This window comes from Furipterus horrens, unplaced genomic scaffold (genome assembly GCF_987537825.1).
Source record: "Furipterus horrens unplaced genomic scaffold, mFurHor1.1.pri manual_scaffold_17, whole genome shotgun sequence".
Lineage (NCBI taxonomy): Eukaryota > Metazoa > Chordata > Mammalia > Chiroptera > Furipteridae > Furipterus > Furipterus horrens.
The window spans coordinates 24,698,743-24,715,739 of record NW_028327187.1 but is presented as its reverse complement, the minus strand read 5'-3'; the positions used below and the strand labels follow the sequence as shown (position 1 = coordinate 24,715,739).

The following is a 16,997-nucleotide window of genomic DNA, read 5'->3' as shown; positions in this document are numbered from 1 at the left end:
TGGCTTCAGGCTTCTCACATATAGCCTTCATTATGTTAAGGTATGCTCCCTCTATTCCCATTTTGCTGAGTGTTTTGATCATAAATAAGTGTTGTACTTTATCAAATGCCTTTTCTGCATCTATTGATATGATCGTGTGATTTTTGTCTTTCATTTTGTTTAGGCGATGTATTATATTTATTGATTTGCAAATATTAAACCATCCTTGCATCCCTGGAATGAATGCCACTTGTTTGTGGTGTATGATCTTTCTAATATGTTGCTGGATCCTGTTTGCCAATACTTTGTTGAGGATTTTAGCATCTATGTTCATCAGTGATATTGGCCTGTAGTGTTCTTTTTTTGTTGTGTCTTGACCTGGTTTTGGAATTAGAATAATACTGGCTTCATAGAAAGAGTTTGGGACTTTTCAATCTTGGATTTTTTGGAATAGTTTGAAGAGTGTAGGAGTTAGTTCTTCCCTAAATCTTTTGTAAAATTTGCCTGTGAAGCCATCTGGTCTAGGGCTTTTGTGTGCAGGGAGATTTTGGATTACTGTTTCAATTTTCTTCTTTGTTATTGGTCTGTTGAGACTTTCTACTTCTTCTTGATTCGGTTTTGGAAGGTTATATGTTTCTAGAAATTTGTCCATTTCTTCTAGGTTGTCAAATTTCTTGCCATACAGTTGTTTGTAGTAATTTCTTACAATTGTTTGTATTTCTGTGGTATCAGTCGTGATTCCTCCTCTTTCCTTTCTGATTTTTTTTTTATTTGGGTCCTCTCTCTTTTTTTCTTGATGAGCCTGGCTAGAGGCTTGTCGATTTTGTTTTTTGTTTTGTTTTGTTTTTTGAAGAACCAGCTCCTAGTTTTGTTGATCTTTTGAACTGTTGGTTTGGTCTCTATGTCATTTAATTCTGTTCTGGTCTTGATTATTTTCTTCCTTCTTCTTGCCCTAGACTTTGTTTGTTGTTGTTGTTCTAGTTCTTGTAGCTTTAGGGTTAGACTTTTTATTTGAAATTCTTCTAGCCTTTTCAGATATGCCTGTAGTGCTATGAACTTCCCTCTTAGGACTGCTTTTCCTGTGTCCCATAGGTTTTGGGCTGTTGTGTGTTCATTATCATTAGTTTTTAGAAATTTCTTAATTTCTTCTTTGATGTCATTGTTAACCCATTCATTATTTAATAGCATGTTATTCATTATCCATTGGTTTGGGTGTCTGATTTTTTCTCTGAGGTTGATTTTTAGTTTCAAGGCATTGTGGTCTGAAAAGATGCTTGATATGATTTCAATTTTCTTGAGTTTCTTGAGGCTTGTTTTGAATCCTATCATGTGGTCTATCTTTGAAAATGTCCCATGTGCATTTGAAAAGAACGTATATTTTGCTTCTCTGGGGTGAAAAATTCTCTCTCTCTCTATATATATATGTCAATTAAGTCTATTTTGTCTAGTGTGTTGTTCAATGCCTGTATATCCTTGGTGTTTCTTTGCTTTGAAGATCTATTGCGGATAATGGAGTGATAAAATCCCCTCGTATGAGTGTGTTGTTGTTAATATCTTTCTTGTGGTCTTCTAGTATTTTCTTTATGTATTTCGGTGCTCCTATGTTGGGTGCATATATGTTTATCAATGTTATATCTTCTTGATGGATTGTTTCTTTAAATATTATGAAAGGTCCTTCTTTGTCTCTTTTTATTGCCCTTGTCCGTTTGCTTGGAATATTTTTTTTATCCCTTTACTTTCAGTCTATGTAAATCTTTTGTTTTGAGGTGTGTTTCTTGTAGACAGCAAATATGTGGGTCCTGTTTTCTTATCCATTCCGTTACCCTATGTCTTTCAATTGGAGCATTTAATCCATTTACATTTAAGGTTATTATTGACATGTATTTATTCATTTCCCTTTGTACCTGTGTTCCTCTCCTCTTTTTTTCTTCTTTTTTCTTAGACATTCCCTTTAGCATCTCTTGCAATGCTGGTTTGGTGGAGATGTATTGTTTTAGTCTTCCTTTGTCTGGGAAACTCCTTATTTCTCCTTCCATTTTGAATGAGAGCCTTGCTGGGTAGAGTATCCTTGGTTGTAGGCCTTTGTTTTTCTTTGCTTGAAATATTTTTGACAATTCTCTTCTGGCTTGTAGTGTTTCTGTTGAGAAATCGGTCGATAGCCTTATCGGGGCTCACTTGTATGTCATTTGCTGTTTTTCTCTTGCTGCTTTCAGGATTCTCTCTTTGTCTTTGAATGTTGTCATTTTAATTATGAAGTGCCTTGGAGTGGGCTTTTTTGGGTTCCTCTTGATTGGAACTCTCTGTGCTTCCTGAACTGGCAAACTTTTTCTCTCATCAGGTTGGGAAATTTTTCTGTCATTATTTCTCCTATCAGTTTTTCTATTCCTTGTTCCTCTTCTCCCTCTTTAATTCCAATGACGCTAATGTTGTTTTTCCTTATGCTATCCTGTAATTCCCTTACATCTTCTTTTTACTTTTTCAATCCTTTTTCATTTTGATGTATTGTCTCGGAATTTTTTTTCTACATTATCTTCTAGCTCACTAATCCAATCCTCTGCTTCATTTAGTCTGCTTTTGATTGATTCAAGTGTGTTTTTCAGTTCAGAGATTCAATTCTTAATTTCTTCCTGGTTCTTGCTAATAGCTTCTATGTCCTTTTTTATGCTAGTTTAGTTCTCTGCAAGTTCCCTGTAATTTTCTTGGAGCTGTTGGTAACTTCCTTGGAGGTTGTAATAGTTGTTTTTGAGGTTGTCGAGTATATTGAGCTTCTTCACCATCATTGTTTTGATTTCCGTGTCTGACATTTGGGCTATGTCTATTCCATCTACCTCTCTTTCTGGGGATTCCTCTTTTCTTTTCATTGAGAGGTTATTTCTGCATCTTACCATGTTGGATTCTTCTTGTTTGTTTTTGTTTTTGAGGTTTGTCTGACTTGACTTCCCACCTTTGTCGTATGAGATTCTTTATAGGAGATCTGGGGGTTTCAGTGGTTCAGTCTCTTTGATCTCCTGAGCCTGATGTCCTTGGTGTACCCTTTATGTCATTTGTTTATGCTGTCTGGTTATATTTCAGATGCTCTTTGGTAGGATCTTCTTTCTGGCTAGTTGACTGAGAGTCACGCTATCCACTTTGTCTTGAGTTCTTTTGTGGAGATGCTGTTAAAAACATAAACACACAGCCCAGGCAGGAGACCCACACCCTCAAACATATCCCCCACTCTCTATCCCGCTATGGTCAGCCAACGAGCCAGTATTAATATAAATGTAGAGAGATTAGAGCTTTTATACTATAGGAAGAATAGATAAGAGTTGTTTTTAAGGACAAGAAATATGATTTTTGAGAGAGGGGATGATAGATTAATAATACTTGAGACCATGCAAGATAGTAGGTAATATTTACATTGTATGTTAATAACGATAGAAGAAAAGGAGGGAAGAATGCAGAATATAGTAAGAAAGTGGGATTGTGTAGTATTAGATTCATATATTAGTTATATTCTATTTATTTAGTGTGAAAGGGAGGCTAAACTAGACACATAAAGAAATAAACAAAAATTAAGGAGGAAGGATGAGAAGGAGAGATTATATGAAACAAAGTAGCGATATAGTGTTTTTAAGGAAAAAAAAAAAAGTTTTTACTCAGTTCAGCCTTTGTGTGTCATCTTCTTTTTCTGCGTCCACAGCTGGTCTAATGAGGCAGGCCAGAGGTTCCTGTTTCTTGCAGCAGCGGTTTGCGGCCGTGGTGGCCGGTGCAGCGCACTCCTTTGGCGCCTGTTGGAGCAGGCGAGATGCTTTTGCACGAGCGCCCGTGTGCACGCAAGGCAGCCTGAGCACTAGCCTCAGGCCTGCTGAGCAGCGCTCCGGCATTTGGTCTCTCGCCTCTTAGGGCGGGGCCCTGGACACTGGTGCACAGTGGAAGTGAGCATCTGTAAGTCGCTGTGGCCCGCTGTTCTGGAGCCGCAGCTGCCCGCCGTTCCCGCACCCCCTGGGCGGGCTCGAGCAGAGCCTGAGCAAGTGGTCTGCACTCCGGCCTGGCGCTCACCAGAGCTTGCCAGGGGTGTCTGCGCGCGGTCTTCTGCATGTCCAGTGGGACCTCCCTGCGCCCATTGGGGCACTGATCTTATGTCTGTTGGGGTGTGTCCGAGGGGCACCTGAACGCACAGCCCCGCGCACCTGGGCCAGTGAATGAGGGCACTTCCCTATGCGCGCCTGCACAACCCAAGGGGAAGGTTGGGGAGTGGGCGAGCGCACTTCTGCGCCTGCGCTCCTCAAGAATGTCCTATCACCCCCAAACTTTCCTCCCCTCTCCGCAGTTCACAAGAGAAAAATATAAAGGAAAATCATGTTCTCACATGCACAGCAGTACGCTGTTTCTTGTCTTTCAGCGCCAATGCCACCTGGTTGAGTCCTGTCTCTGCCACCGGACAGAGATCAGCTCTCCTCCCGATTCCTCTCTGGGGAAGCCTGTGGTTGCCGAAAAGCCTTTGTGTATTTCCAGCTGCAGCTCGGGTACCACCCCAGTCAGAAATCCCATCTCATCCCTTTTTCCTCCGCTATCCTCACCAAACAGCTCGTTCCCAGATGGTTTTTCTCTAATTCAGCAGTGAGATGGTTTTTCTCTAATCCAGCAGTGCCAAGGCTCGACTCCTGCCAGTGTCCAGCTGCTCACTGTGATGTTCTGTCTGCAATGACTCCAAACTACAGACGGGTCTCGGGAGCCTGAAAGCGCAGCCTCCCCTAACTCCTCTGCCATCTTCCCTTCCGGTATGGATATTTTAATGATATAAATTCTTCCTGTCCATAAACGTGGTATATACTTTCACTTATTTTTATCTTTTTCAATTTCTTATTTCAGGTTTTTTACACCTTTGTGTAAATTTATTCATAGTTTTTTTTTTTTTAATGTGGTTGTAAACAGCATTGTCTTCTTAGTTTCCCTTTCCAGATATTTTATTATAAATGTATAAAAATGCAACTCATTTTTGGATGTATAGTTTGTGTCCTGATCCTTTACTGAATTCATTTATCAGCTCTAACAGTTTTTTGGTGAAATCTTTAGGATCCTTTATATACAGTATTATGTCATCTGCAAATAATGGCAGTTTTACTTATTTCTTTCCAATTTGGGTGACTTTTATTCTTCTTCCTGTCTGATTATAGTAGTGAGGTCTTTCAATACTACGTTGAAAAAGATTGGTGAAAGTAGAGAGACCTCTATTTTTCCCAATCTTAAAGAAAATGTTTAGTGTTTGTCCATTGATTATGATGTTGGCTGTGGGTTTTTCATATATTATTATATTGAGGTATGTTCCCTCTATCCTCACTTTGCTGAGAGTTTTTATCATAAATGGGCACTTGATTTTATCAAATGGTTTTTCTGCATCTATTGATATGATCATTTGATTTTTATCCTTCATTTTGTTTATGTAGTGCCTCACATTTATTGATTGGCTTGTATTGTACCAACTCTAATCTCTGGAAGTAATCCCACTTGATCATGGTGTATGATCTTTTTAATGCATTGTTGGATCAGATTTGCTAATCTTTTGTTGAGGATCTTAGCATCTATGTTCATCAGGGATATGAGCTGAAAAATTTCTTTCTTTATAATGTCTTTTCCTGGTTTTGGAATTAGAATAATGTTGGCCTCATAAAATGAGCTTGGGAGCCTTCCCTTCTCTTGAACTTCTTGGGATAATTTGAGAAGGATAGGGGCAAGTTCTTCTTTGAATGTTTGGTGAAATTCACTTGTGAAGTTCTCCAGTCCAGGACTTTTGTTTCTTGTGATTTTTTTTCATTACCGCTTCAATTTCATTAGTTATAATCAATCTATTCTGATTCTGATTCTTACTGATTCAGTTTTAGAAGGTTGTATGTTTCTAGAAATTTATCCATCTCATCCAGATTGTCCAATTTGTTGGCATGTAGTTGTTCATAATATTTTCTTACAATCTTTTGTATAACTTTGGTGTTAGTTGTTAGTTCTCCTTTTTCGTTTATCATTTTATTTATTTGGATCCTCTATCTTTTTTTCTTTTTTTTTTAATTATTTATTTATTTATTTGTTTGCTTACTTATTTTATTTTTAGAGAGAGGGGATACGAGAATGAGAGGGAGAGAAACATCACTGTGTGGTTGCCTCTCACTCGTGCCCCCAACTGGGGACCTGACGTGCTACCTAGTAATGTGCCCTGACTGGGAATAGAACCAGCGACACTTGGCTCGCAGGCCAATGCTCAATCCACTGAGCCACAGCAGCCAGGTCTTTTTTTCTTGATGAGTCTGTTAAAGGTGTGTAAATCTGGTTTATCTTTTCAAAGAAACAGTTCTTGGTTTCATTGATTTTTTGTTTTGTTTTGTTTTGTTTTAGGCCCCATTTCTTTGTGCTGTGATCTTTATTATTTCCTTTTTTTTTTATCACTTTGGACTTTTTGTTCTTTTTCTAGTTCCTTTAAGTATAACATTAGATTGCTTATTTGAGATTTTTCTTGTTTCCTGAGGTAAACCTGTAATCCTATAAATTTCCCACTTAAGACTGCTTTCGCTGTGTCCCATTATTTTGGGATCACTGTGTTCTCATTTTCATTTGTTTCAAAGTATTTTTTTTTAATTCTTCCTCATTCTCATTGCTAACCCATTCATTGTTCAGTAACATGTTCTTTAGCCCCCATGTACTTGTGTTTTTCAGGTTTTTTTCTTGTGATTGACTTCTAGTTTCATAGCATTATGGTCAGAGAAGATGTTTGATGTGATTTCAATCTTTTAAAATTTATTGATACTTGTTTTCATCCTAACATGGACTCTCTCCTAGAAAATGTTCCAGATGTACTTGAAAAAAATGTATATCCTGAGTCTTTGGGGTGATATGATCTGACGATATCACTTAAATCCATCTGATCTAGTTGGTCATTTAAGGCCGTGGTTTCCTTGCTGATTTTCTGCCTGGAAGTTCTGTCCATTGATTTCAATTGAGTGTTTATATGCCCTACTCTTACTGTATTACTGTCAATTTCTCCTTTATGTTCATCATTATTTGCTTTATATATTTAAGTACTCTTATGTTGGGTGCATAAATGTTTACAAGAATTCTATCCTTTTGTTGGACTGATCCTTCTAATGTTATGTAATGTCCTCTTTGTCTCTTGTTATGGCTTTTATTTTGAAGTCTATTTTGTCTCATATAAGTATTGCTAACCCAGCTTTTTAAAAATCAATTTGCATAAAATATCTTTCTCCATCCCCTTAATTTTAGTCTGTCTGTATACCTTTCATTCTGAGGTCAGTCTCCTATAGACAGCATATATGACTATATGGGTATTTTTTCTTTTTTATGTTTTTAAGTATATTTTATTGATTATGCTATTGCAGTTGTCTTAATTTTCCCTCTTTACCCTCTCCCACCTGGTAATCCCCTTCCCTCTAGCAATCCTCCCCTTAGTTTATGTCCATAGATCATGCATGTAAGTTCTTTGGCATCACCCTTCTCTATACAATTCTTAATATTCCCCTGTCAATTTTGTATGAGCTGCTGTGTAGATGCTGACCACACAAAGTGGAATTTGCCTCAGCAGGGTCTGCTGCCTCTCAAGACCTCCCTTTAGATATGCTGCTTGTGAAGGTAATTATAGGATCCTGCTCTGATATTGTCTAAAGATGGCCACTGTGTGTGCCTGTTCTGGGGCCTCTTGGAAGGGATTCTGGTGCAGATCATAGTCAGACATTGCCTGTGACTGGCCCTGGGCAACTTATTTAGAGCTACAAAGAAATCCACAATGTGTGGCTGCTTCTGCTAAGCTAGGGTGTGCTCAGAAAGGACTAAGTTGTACACCAGGCTGGCTTTTACAAGCACCAGACCCAGCAGCAGGTCAGCAAATGTCCCATGGCACCCAGAGTTTTCCCCTTGCAAGCTTCTACCTGCCACCTGCTTGTTAGGCTCAGTCATTGAAAAAGCCTCTGGTGGTACTCAGGTTACATGAGGAAGGTTCTCAGTGAGTCACTAGATAGGGGTGAGTGATGTTCACTAGTTTGATACAGGTTCAAACTCAGTGCCCCAGCAGACCAAGATTTGGCTGCGTGAAGTGACAGTTGTGTACTGGTCCTAAAGCCACATAACTCATTCTGTCCAAAATTCTGCCAGGAGTCTGAGATCAATAAGGCAAGGCCACCAGAAATTGGGAGGTTGGGGCTAGTGGATCTCCAGTGAGGGGAAGGTGTTGGTCAGGCTTGGGGGAAGGTGAGAGAGGCAGCCTCCACACCAGAGTCATACAATCAGTCTGTCCCAGATTCTTTCCAGACCTTGGCAGGGCAGTCACCAGGAGTCAAGATGGTGGGACCACCTGACCCCAGAAGGTGGGGCTAGTGGATCTCCCATGAGGTTGAGGCGCCAGTCAGGATCACAAGAAATTGGGAGGAATGGCCCTTACCGTAATGTCACACTATTCAGCCACTGACACCCCCTGAGTCTTCCCAGGCCTCTACACCTCAGCCAGGGCAGCTGTCTCTTCAACATGGCATGAGCTCTGCAGGGTGGGGCAACAGGGAATTCAGAGGGTAGGGTTATTACATTCCCCGAGGCTGATGCCCTAAGAAGGAGAGTGTTCTGCTGAAGAAAGATGGCCTCTATGGTGTGTGAGAGGAATTCAACACAGGGATCCTAGTGGCTGTCCTCACAGCTCTCTCCCCACAGATCCACAAACCCCAGTCTCTCCTCACACAACTATAGTCTACTCTACCCTCCCTCTGCTGAAGGCTAGGGTGAGTGGCTTTGAACCAGATTTTCTGCATCAGCCTTTTAGGAGTGTTCCTGTGTCTCTAGCAGATCTCTGTTTCTCCCTGGCAGACAGAATCCCTGCTGATTTTCACAGCCAGATATTTGTGGGTGTCTCTTCCCAGCTCTGGTGTTCTGGGCTGTGTAGCTCAGGGTGAGGTGTGACCGCCCGCATTCCTCTAAAGAAACCCTTGAAACTAAGATATCCCTGCAGAATCTCAACCGCTGCCCATGGGAACGGGGCCAGCCCTTTTTGCACCTCCACCCTTCATGCCCGTCTAGATGTGGCTTCTTATGTAAATCCTTGCTTATAAGACTCTTCTTCAGTTAGTCTTCAGTTAGTTATGCAGGTTGCTCCCTCTGTATTTTAGTTGTATTTCCAGCTTAGTCTTAGGAGGAAGTGAGTGTAACATCCACCTAGTTTTCCACCATTTTGGATCTCCCCAAGAGCTTTACATACTCAGTGGAGTTCAACCCGTTCATTGCCACTGTGGGGTGAGGTTTCACCCCACATGCCTTCCTATACATTCCCCAAGCATGAACTTTCTCCATTCGTGCCAGAACTGACTAGATGAGGCTGCTGGACCTCATGATGCCATGAGGATGCCATGCCCAACCACAATAACTCCTGTCTTCTAAATACAACCCACTTTTCCCAGAAACCTTCCCAAACACATATCTCCTTTTCTGGACTGTTTCTCAAACCTTAGAAAGCAAAGGACCTTTGAAAGCATCTTGTTTAAATTTCCTATTTTTCAGATAGGGATGAACTTGCCCCAAATCACAAGTTCCTCCCCACCACTGACCTGTCTATATTACAGTGTTCTGCACTTTACCTACTAATCTTTATGGACTTGAGGCTGAAGATGGTGACTTTGGCTTTTTTGGCTTTGTCTTGGCTCTGATCTCCCCTAATTGCAAGGGGTTAATAATACTTTCTGCACAAAGTTTGCTGATTAGACCTAAACAGCAACATAAACTGCTGGACTTATCTCTATTTTTAAATATATTCCCATAAAGGTATGACATTTTAAACATATTATCGATATTCAAGTCATGTTCAAACAATATCCATCTTTTTTATTAAATACCTAAAATACCAAAGTATTCTATTCTACTGTAATCTCTCTGAGAGAAAGGATGACATGTATTTCCTGGAATATAATGGGCAGTGTCACAAAAATTTTGGTTAATAAATAACAAATGGAAGAGATAACTATTCTTTAATATAATTTCATACTACTTAAGTTGAAGACAGATATCTATATAAGACAAGCTCTAACATTCTTATTGCCATATAACAGCAGTAATACAAAATTACTATTAAGACCTTTTATATTTCCTTAAGAAGAGCTTTCTGGGGACTCCAAACATGTTTTTCCTCCATGTGGAGATGCTAACTAATACTGGTTAAGCTCTACAATGTTATCACGGTGAATGTCTCTCCCTCTCCTGTGAAATAGTGGGAGGGCATAACAGCTCTTATCAAAGACAGCTGAAGAAATGCACCCTCGTAAGTGAAGTTTCCCTGGAAGAGCCAAGCGATTTATGGCCTGATGCACCAGGACAGTATTCCTGGCTATAACAGGCCATTCGATAACTTCTCCACTCTGTACCACAAGCCTGTAACTTCATCCTGCTTTACTGAAAAATCCAAAAAGTGAAGGTGTGGAAGCATAGGCACATGAAGTGTGAGCAGGCACAAGTACTATAGAGTTTTTATTAAGACATAACTCTTTCCAAATGCCATATGATTTCATTTATATGTGGAATCTGAAGAATAAAACAATAAACAAACACAACTGAAACAGACTTGTAGACACAGAACAGACTGATCGTTGCCCGAGGGGAGGGGAGTTGGGGCACTGGGTGAAAAAGGTGAAGGGATTAAAATGTACAAATTTGTAGTTACAAAATTGTCACAGGATGTAAAGTACAGCATAAAAACATAGTCAACAATATTGTAATAGCTATGTAGGGTGCCACATAGGTATGGCAATAGCAAGGGTAATATTTTGTAAAGTATATGATTGTCTAACCATTATGCTGTACACCTGACACTAATATAAAATAATACTAAATATAAACTACAATTGAAAAATAAAATTTTAAAAAATAAAATTCACAGGTCTTTCAAAAGAGAGCTGCCTTTCAAAAAGAAATGGATCAAAAATAAAGCATTTATTACAATATTTAAAAAAGGAATTACCCAAAAAATAGGAGAAGAATGATAAAAGAACACTTTCTTCATATAAATACCTTTTAGTCCTTTCATGTTAACGATAGCCTACAAATTTTAGATAACAACTAATTACTACCCTGCATGGCTGCTGGAAAATTGAGAGACACTAAAAGTCTAGGATGCAACATGAACATGATGATCAAATTCTTTAAATTGTCTAGATGCTGACCTTCCCCTCCTCCCAGCCACCCAATGCATGCAGGCTAGTGCCATACCTGGTGAAGAAAAATGAGGCTAGGGCAATTTCTTTGTGCCTGATTCTGAATTCCCCCCACAGACCAAGTGTAGCACTAGAGTTGGCTACCAAGGGAATTTGGCCAGAAAAAATCCTGCAGAATTTGCAATTTTTGACAGCTAGTAAGCAACAATGTTTTAATAGATTTTCAGAAATAGTCTTAGAAGTTTTAGAATGAGCAAATGTTCTCTCATCCCAAACAACATATTGGCAAACAGAAGCATATGAAATTTCTAGGTTTTTTAAAAAAGAAATATTATTCTTAAAAAACAACTTGTGCCTTTTGCCAGCCAAGCACTCTCTCTTTGTCCTATCAGGGCAATAGGACCACAGTCATTTTTATTCAGCAGTTACATATCACCCAAACACTTTACCATCTGCTGAGGCAAGCAAGTGTCCCAAATGAAGCACTGACAGCAAAATTCAGGGTCTTGATGAGTGGCCACCATGGCTTCTCATGCCTCCCTAATGCCAATGGATGGCTGCGTCAGAAGGTGGCCCTTGTCGCTGCTGAAGGCCCTACTGACAATCACCAGGCCTCCAGAATTCTCCCATTCTTTTCTCATTTGTAGTGATTTCCAACAAAGCAATGAGAATCCCCTCTGCCACCTAACCAAGAGACCTAATCCTGGTGAGCAAAGAACCTCAAAGAAGTGGAAATCTCTTCTTCCAATGGGTGTGGCCCAATCTCTCATCCAAACTCACATGTGTAAAATGATAAAAAACTGTGTTGATGTAGGTGATAACAATATCAGTTAACATTTGTTGAATGTTTACTTAGTGATAATTACTAATGTGAAATATCTCACTGTGTTTTTGCGAAAACCCTCACTCATCAAGGCAAAGTGAACAGAGCAAAATATCTGTGGAGTCAAACAGAACTGGAGTAAGATTTCTGCTGTGCCACTAACATGCTCAATGACCTTAGGAAAGTCCTTCAGTTCCTTTGGGCCTCACTTTCATATGATAAATGCCCACTCTTCCCTCTTCCCAAAGATTGTATAAGTTTATACAGAAATATCAGAGATAAATGTGAAAGCTCATCAGAAACTGGTATGTGCTCTTCACGCATACCAGGCTTGGACAGGCTCCGGTCCTAGGTCACACAGCTGGCTTGTGGCTGGCCTTAAACTATGGCCCAGGTGTTAGAACTCACAGGCCAAACAGGCTAAGCTGTTGTTCCCCTCAGTTCAGCAGAGTAAAGAGACCACCAGCTGGCAGAAGGCTGCTGGACACAGGAACTCCCAATGACTGACTTGGCTGACTCTCATCTCCTGAGACCAGTTCCTCACCCTCATACATCACTATCAGTACAGCTGCCTCTGTCTCTAATTTTCACCACGTGTTCTCTCTCTCTCTTTCTCTCTTTCTCTTTCTCTCTCTCTCTCTCTCTCTCTCTCTCTCTCTCTCTCTCTCTCTCTCTCTCTCTCCTCTCATTCTCATTCATATTCATGCATCCTTGGCTCATATAGATGATCAGAACTCACAAAACTGGTCCTGCAAGCATGAATTTGTTAACATCTTGGGAAATTCTGGAAATCTCAGGCTCTCACCATTTTTCAATTTGAAGATTTCTGAATATGGATATGAATTAATGAAATAAAAAGGTGCCCTTAGGGTAGCATTGTGTTTCTCTAGCAAATTTTATTACATTTTTGCAAATATTGTAAGATCCAGTAATTCTCTTTAGAAGTGGTTCTTCTTTGATAAGACTAGATGGCACTGTGATATCACCTTTTTATATCCAAGAAAATCTCTTTTCTTTTTTTTCAAATAATCTTACTTCAATATGGGGCAATCCAGAAGGCATGTTTATAGACAATGTCACACCCTGACCTACATGTCCAAAAGGATTTTAAAAGGCATATGTGCCCTGTGGAACTCAAGACAGCGCAATGACTTCCATTGTGGCCAAGACCTCAGTTTTACTTCTCTGCCACATTCACAGCTGTGGAATTTTATTTTGGCCCTAAAGAGCTTTTTATATCATCATGTCTCACTATACCTACAAGCTCCAACAGCAGGAGAAATTATTTGCAATATTATCAAATTTGGGAGATCTTTTTAAACACTAGAATATCGTGGGGGCAATGACTTACAAAATTCTCATAATGGATTGAGGCGGCAAACTTCCTGATGCCAAAATTCTCTTAAATGGTAAAATAATAATAATAATAATAATAATAATAATAATAATCTGTTAGCGTTGGAAAGGAAATGATTCTGCAATAATAATAATAATAATAATAATAATAATAATCTGTTAGCATTGGAAAGGAAATGATTCTGCCAAAATTCCAGAATTCTAGAAAGAACACTGTAAACTGAGGAAAGGGAAAATGAGTAGAGGGTGATGATTCCACTGAATCTCAGTGTTGGCCAGAAAATCTGAGGGCTCTATTTGTCTGTAGCTGGACAGAAGAAACTGTACTGTCTGTGGCATTCCTAGTTACACCTGCAAAGCTCTGCCTAGTCCAGATCACCATACTTCCCACGGAGGGTTAACAGGACAGTGATGGCAGAGGGTCTAGCTAGGCAACCATTGCAGCAGCAGCAGCCTCCAGAGCCCCTGTGGTCACTTTGATAAGGAAGCAAAGAATACCGCCATGTCTTTGCCTGCCCAGAGACCAAGTCAGGAGGCCCCCTGGCAACCAGACTTACCTTGCCCATTCCCTGGACTCCCTGCACGGCCAAGATTTGTTTTGGGCAGAATGGGAGTCCTATCTGGAGCAATGAATCCCAATACACCCTCCCCACCCCTGCCTTTATGGTACTCCATGACCTCCACCAACCAGGCATTGCAGCTGGATGAAGAAAAATGCCCTAGGTTCAAAAGCAAGTGACTACAAGCTCTTCATAAATCATCTTTTCCCGCATCAGCCCTGGGTTCCAGCAAATGGGCTGGAGGCATGGGTTAGTAAATCATGAACGGTTTCTCAAGGCTCAGCCCCACAAAGGGTCGGAGCAGCGTCCCAGCCCTCCCTTACACCCTCAGGGTGCCCCTTACGCAGGAAAAACACCACCGAGGATGCCTGGTGAAGATGCCTGGCCTGGAGCCAGTAGAGAAGAACGCAAGCTGAGTAACACGAGCTCTCTCTGGTGTCCTCAATAAGAGGCAGAGGGACACCCACTCTCTGGGGAAAACAGAGCCAGAGAAGAGAAAATAGTAGAGGCGACAAAAGTCAGCCAGGAAGAGAAAAAACAGAAATGGTGAAAAAGAAAGAGAAACAAAGTGATAGAAGAAAACGGAAGGAGAAGGGAAGATCAGGACAAGATCAGGAGCATGAGAAAGAGGGAAAAACAAATAGAGGAAGCGAGGATAAAAGGGGTGAAATAATTCGGGAGTGGGAAAGAGGAAGAAAGTGAAAAGGAGGCTTCAGAACCGGAGTGCGGAAAAGCGCGAGGACAGGGGAGACTCAGAAACACTACACACAGCGCGGTTCTTTCAGGCGCTCGGGTTCGGAGTCTGCTTGCTGTACCCTGTCCCAGCGGCGGGCGGGGGTCGCTCGTTTCCGGCCTCCCGGCAGCTTCCCCCATACCTGCTCCCAGCCAACAAGCAGATCAACCCGAGGACAGACAAACAGGCGTCCTGGGCAGGAGCGGACAAGCGTCATACGGCCGCTAGTCTGCTAGCCAGGAAACCTGGCGCCCGCCCAGCAGAGGAGCAACTGCTAGGGCGCGGAGGTGAGCAATGGGTCGCAGGCATCGGCCAGCCGCACCTCCCGCGCTTGGCCAGCCCAGGCCCAGGTCCGCTCCGGCACACCTCGGGCACGCACTCACCTGGTTGGTCTCAGTCTGGCGTCGCGCTTGCCATCCACCACAGCAGGCACGCAGCTGGTAAGCTCAGTCCAGTCGGCATGAAGTCCGCAGCTCCAGCCTGTGGAGAACCTGGAGAAGAGCCAGGTCTCCCGCTTGCCCGGCCGGTGGCAAGTGCATTTCTTCTGACCCACGCGGCATTCGCAAGGCTGCTCCAGCTGGATGTTTCGCACCAGGTGTCGGCCAAAAGTGGTACCTCCGGTCTTCTGGATGTGCAGGAACACGATCAGGTCATCGCCGTTGATGTCGAAGTCTACCTTGCGCAGCAGATCGCCTCGGCTGAAATTGTAACGCGGCACGAACCTGGCGGAGCTCTCATCCTCTGAGCGGTATGGGTCCGGCATCGGGGAGCTGAAAGCCTGCAGACGGAGGAGCTGGCATTCTGTGCCGGGGCACACGTATTGGAGGACGATCACCGCAAATAGGAAGAGCATCACCAAAGCCAGCAGCAGCTTGTTGGATTTCTCATCCATATTCCCGACGCTAGGGGAAACCCAACTTTACGTCAATCCCGCAGCTCAGCCCGCACTCGTCGTGCGCCCGCAACCCCCCTCCCAGTGGCGCCGCTATTGCGCCCCTTCTCCCCCTCCCCTCCACACAAAGTATTCCACAGCGGCGGCGGCAGCGGCGGCGGTGGCGCCCTTCCTCGCTTCCTTCCTTCCCGGCAGGCTCAGCGCTGTGGCTTCTGCCGCACACCACCCCCACCCCCCACCCCCAACTCCTTCCCGATGGCCGCCTGCCCTCTCCCAGAGCCGGAGCTCTCAAGAGCCGTTTCGCGGGTTTCGTACCCCTAGAACCCCGGTTGCCCCACCTCCCAACCCACACCCCTGGTCCAAACCCCCGCGTGTCTCCCTCCACTCTCGGTGGCTCCGTGGCTCCCATCCCCATCCCGATTCGCCTACCGCACTCTCCCAGGATCTTCTTTCCCGAGTCCCCTCGGCGCTTACGCCGCCAACTCCCAGCCTTCCCGAGCGGGCTTCCTCCCCTTGGCTCCCCTCCAAGCCTTCTTCTTTCCCGCCCCCAGTTGCCCACCCTGGAGTGAGATCGGAGTCTGGCGTGCTGAGTTCCCCTGGGGGAAGGAGTCCACCAGCAGCCCGGCTCGCAAGCGGAGACTCTGCGCTGCCGGTGCCCGCAGAACCTCGGGAAGGGAACCGCAGCGTGGTCAAAAGAGCGCTGCGTCTCCTCCCCAAGCCCCGTTGCCCTGAGCCAGTTGGAACTTTGTGCCCTTCCCTTCCCCTCGCGCTTGCCTTCCCTCTCCGGAACGGCTCCCTCTCACCCGGGCCCGAGAGTGCGAATCCCGTTTTCGCCTAAAACGTACCTGGCTAGCGGGCCGAAAATCTTGGAGAAGATCGCACCGAGCACGTGCTTCAGCGAGTGGCCCAGGGCTGCCAGGCCCCGAGTGAGCAGGGCCCGGCAGAGGGAGCCCAGGTCCCAGCGTCTCCTGAGGTCGTGCATCCGCCTGCGGCAGCCTCGGACCAGCAGCGCGAAGAGTGGGGCGCGCGCGGCTCCCGCCAGGGAGGAAGACGCCTTTAGGGGCTCGTTCAGCAGCGGCTGGGAGTTGAATCCGCGAGACACACCCCTAGGAGGGCCCGCGCGAACTGAGGCGGCGACTGATCCGGGCCGGCTCTCTGCCAATTCGGCCTCTACTCTGGAATGCCGGAGGGGACAGGTGGTGCGGGCGGGCGCTCCTCGCTCCGGTTGCAGTGTCCGCCGGAGCGCCCGGGCTGCACACTCAGACAGTGCCATTCCCCCCTTCAGGCAACTCAGGGTACTAAGGATCAGGAGCGAGTTTGAGTTTATGTAATACTGCCTCACGCCTAAAAGCTTAAGCCACTTCACAAGCAGAGGACCTGGGTTTTCTCTTGTCTTGAGGAACGACGGTCACTACAGTGAGCGCATCACTCCACTTTGGCTCGTAATTTCAACCTCCCCTAAAATAACAAAGGACCTTTTCTCTCC

The 16,997-nt window shown here is 43.6% G+C and overlaps 1 protein-coding gene across 1 annotated transcript in view; it reads right to left on the bottom strand.

Moving 5' to 3' along the window:
- Window positions 1-16,784, bottom strand: part of HS6ST2 (heparan sulfate 6-O-sulfotransferase 2) — a 353,000-nt gene extending 336,216 nt beyond the window's left edge. Inside the window, exons 1-2 of the mRNA XM_090264815.1 lie at window positions 16,357-16,784; window positions 15,003-15,521 (exon numbers count right to left, since the gene is read on the bottom strand). Of these exons, the coding sequence (XP_090120941.1) occupies window positions 15,003-15,521; window positions 16,357-16,784 (947 nt within the window). The remainder of the gene's footprint in view (window positions 1-15,002; window positions 15,522-16,356) is intronic.
- Window positions 16,785-16,997: the final 213 nt, after the last annotated feature.